Below are 4062 nucleotides of genomic sequence, written 5' to 3' on the forward strand. Positions count from 1 at the left end.
GTTATTAATTATATCATTGTGGATTTTTGAATGCCTTTTATTCCCCACATACATATGATTCTTAGAGCTGAGGGTCTCTCTGAAAGTCATCTTTCTATACTTTTGGATAGAGGTACGGTGTGCCTACATCCCACCCTCCCCAAACCCTACTTATAGCTTTGCTATTGGTGGATTTTCTGCTGGGTATGATTGATTGATTGATTGTTTAGAAAAATTATATTGCATAAGTTCAGTCTAGCCACGGTCATATGTTTCAGTTAAAATGACGGCATAAAATGTCTGCAAGTCTACGGACCACATCTGCAGACATTTGTAGAAGAGGTGGACCAAACCTCTGCGGTCTGTAAGAAGACCGTTTGTTTTTTAACGTCTGGTTGCTAAAATAAACTGGTGGTGAGGTGCGAACGGTGGTAGTGGGTGGTGCTGCTGCAGGACGATGATAGTGGTAGTGGACGGTGAGTGGTGGTAGGTGGCGGACATATATCTTTACTTACTGGTCAGAATGACTCGTGTTAAATTTAGTATTAGATTAAAACAGAGCGGGTCAGATTGGATATATCTTTACTTGCTGGTCAAAATGGCTGGTGTTAAATTTAGTATTAGGTTAAAATAGAGTGGGTAAGATTGGTTAACCGGTCAAAACGAGTAATGTCAGTTACGGGTCAACTCAGGACGTGTCAAATTGGGTAATGCGCCTGGTTTAACAAGTCACACTATAACAAAGTTGCCTATTTATATATTTTGATATTAAAATGGTATATTTAATTTTCATTTTTTGAAATTTTGTTATAACCCGAACCTATTTTTAGTCATAACTCAGTTGGATGAAAATCGCACCAACGTGCTGTTAGAGCTTTCGATTAAATGAAATCACATCCCAACCGATGTGATTAATTTAAACCAAAACGGGGTTAGAGTAGCGATGAAAGTTGCGATGAAGAGATGAAGTAATCAGATTACCATCTGGAAGCCTGCAACTCCATCACTATTGTTGAAGGGTAAATCATTAAAAAAACAAAAAATAAATAAATAAAAATTATAAACGAAAACATGTTCTGTATTTACATAAGGCAATAAAAAGCATTTATGCAGATTGGCATTGTGAATCAAGCCAAGAACATCAAAAAATGACGCTGTTAAATATCATAAACTCTCAAGGCGTTACATATCCGCATTCTAAGGGTCCAACACCATAAGCAAAGATGTTACATCGATGAATAGTTACATTCTCAGAAAAAAAAACCCCGACAATTAGTTAATATGTTAAAGAGGTTGCAATAAAAATCAAAAAGACCAATTAGACTTCATAACCAATGCAGGAAATTGAGTAGAACCATCTTTCACAAACATAAGCGACGGTTCTAACGAAAGCTTTTCCCCAAATTTCGCTTTGGAAAATACCTCAAACTGATAATGATCCCAAGCATTTGAACCGCCAACTTTGAACCCCCATCCAATATCATCATCGGGTAGATCAGTCATCGACACGCCCCACTGCAAGTATCTAGGATCCAAACTATTCATCTCGACCCACCCACTAACTTTGGTGCTCGAATCAATATCCGACTCAATAACCATAGATGCGGACCCACCTGAACCGTCACTCGCTTCGATCGGTTCTTGATGACGTCTAAGCGAGCCAATTGGTAGAGTAAGTTGACCAAGAGAAGTATTTTGACTTGGAATTTTGCGTGTTTTCTTTACACCCAATAAAGAGACCTTTGTGCTCCACGGAAGTTTATACGAAACTTGCCCGAAAGTGCTTACCCAATGACTGTTTACGAACTGAGCCAATGAAGCAATACGGTTTGACTTTTTCATGGTCAACCCGACACCACTACCGATATGTTGGTTCAACAATGGAGGTCCAGTAAACGAATGACCAACGTCACTGCATTTAGCACCCAACGGAACCGCAACCAACGAGCACCAATCATTAACATTTGCAGAATACGCCACCTTTGCCAATGAAAGCGAGCCATCAAGTTGACCTTTCGCCACAAACTCAGCAGTCAACGAATCCTCTTCCCGAACCGTGGTTTCAAAAGTGAACCGTGAATTCACACCGGTTTTAATCCCGATCCTGTTAATAGCTTCTTGATTATCTTCATTAATTCCATCAACCATCAACACCATCCCCAATGCCTCTATTTCTCCCCTTACACGAGTGCTGGTTTCACTAAACGGACTCGGTTTAGATGACTTCAAAGACAGTATTCGCTCCACTTTATCCTGTCGGTCCCTGAGTTTCATAATATCCGCAAACGCTTCCCGTTGCAACCGCTTCAAGATATCAATTTCAATCTGCAAACAATAATTATAGGAAACCTAATGAGATTCAGTAGTTAAGTTACATTTTACAATCAATCAATTTATAACTCATCATGTGAAACACAGATATCAACAAATAATCATGTCCCTTGAGTGATCGGCGGAATTAAAGTAGATTAAAATAATAATAATAATAATCGATTCGATGGGGTTGGAATGTTGGATGTTACCGACAATACTGGAACCATTGATTGTAACATATATGGGTGCAAACGAGCCGAGCCCCAGCTTGACTAGGCTTGAGCTTAGCTTGTTTAACTCGTACAGAGCTCGAGCTCAAGCTCGGCTTGTGAGTAGATTTTCAAGCTCAAGCTCGGCTCGGGCTCAGCTCGTTTACTATATAACAATTATTTTTTATATAGTTATAATTATTTTTATATATTGTTTTCTATTACAATTTTATGTATAAAATAATATATATTATGTAGTTATTTTTATATGTTTTTCATTTTTCATAACATTATATATATTAATTAATAATTATATTAAATATATATTTTAAAAAATTATATAAATGGCAGGCTTGTTAGGCTCGCGAGCCGGCTCGAGCTCGATAAGTGAAGCTCAGGCTCGGGCTCGTTTATTAAACGAGCTTACTTTAGGCTCGGGCTCGATTAAGCTCGCCTTGATCGAGCTTTTTAACGAGCCGATCTCGAGTAGCTTGCGAACAGCTCCGCTCGTTTGCACCCCTAGTAACATAGAACGGAGCAAAATACGAATCAGCGATATAATAGCATTTCTTATCTACGCAGTTAATGCGGTAATAGGTTATCGCGGAGGCATATAGCAAATTTTAATATCATGCAGAATTTATATATATACATGTATAAAAAACGTAAACATGTACAATATTAATAATAGTATCAAAAGTCAAAACTCAAAAGTGTCAATATTTAAAGCATGATATAATCATAAGCCATGAAATCTTCCTCCGAGTCCAAATCAAACAAGGCATCCAGAAAATGGTCAATATCGGTCAAATAACACCGATAATATCGGTACACGGACATTTAAACCGATATCGATATATATCGCTGATATTAACTGCATAGTTTCTTACGGTCAACTAGGTCAAACGGGTTTTTTGGAATTACCGAGACCCATTAAAAAGTACCTGGTACTTAACTCGAATTAGTAGAATCAGTATGACTCGGTTTCGGGTTTCATGAGTGTGGGTACTTTAGGGTTCGGGTTAATAGTTATTCAAGTCGAGTTTCGGGTTCGGATAAAAATGGCATAGGGTACAATTGTACAAATTATTATAATATATATGTTCTAGTTTGTATATGCGAAGAGAAATATGTAGAAATTAACGAATTAGAAACATAGGAAACATGAAGTATACTATGAAACAATAAACGGAAGGAAATAACTGATGAAATTAAGGTTTGAGGGTGACAATATTAATACCGGACGGTGTTGTCTGGAGAGTCCGAGGTTGTCAAGGACGCCATTTGCAAAGGATTTGAGTTTGTCGGCAACGGACTCCGGCTTATCGGAAGACATTTGACGGGAGTTGAGGTTGAGTGAATTAGGGTTCGGTGTGAAGTGAAGGGGTAAAGAACCGAAGATCCTGAGAATGGAAATAATATTTAGAGAATAATTCTCAAATTGTGTGTCTTCTTGTGCGGGCTAAAACGACTCCTTTCGTCAGTTGACTGTGTGTTGACCCGTTAAAAATGTATTACCATTTTACACCTAAGCCTTCAATAATACACCATCTCGATATCA

General features: G+C 38.0%; 1 protein-coding gene across 1 annotated transcript; it reads right to left on the reverse strand.

Moving 5' to 3' along the window:
* Positions 1-1277: 1277 nt before the first annotated feature.
* On the reverse strand, positions 1278-3845 carry LOC143568743 (uncharacterized). The gene is made up of 2 exons (XM_077054818.1): positions 3742-3845; positions 1278-2304 (listed from the first exon to the last, which is right to left on the reverse strand). Exons 1-2 carry the CDS (start codon positions 3835-3837, stop codon positions 1285-1287), a joined length of 1116 nt encoding a protein of 371 aa, XP_076910933.1. The 5' UTR covers positions 3838-3845; the 3' UTR covers positions 1278-1284.
* Between the last annotated feature and the right edge of the window lie 217 nt (positions 3846-4062).

This window comes from Bidens hawaiensis, unplaced genomic scaffold (genome assembly GCF_021521415.1).
Source record: "Bidens hawaiensis isolate Kalapana, Puna unplaced genomic scaffold, B.hawaiensis_p1.1 tig00024225_1, whole genome shotgun sequence".
NCBI lineage: Eukaryota > Viridiplantae > Streptophyta > Magnoliopsida > Asterales > Asteraceae > Bidens > Bidens hawaiensis.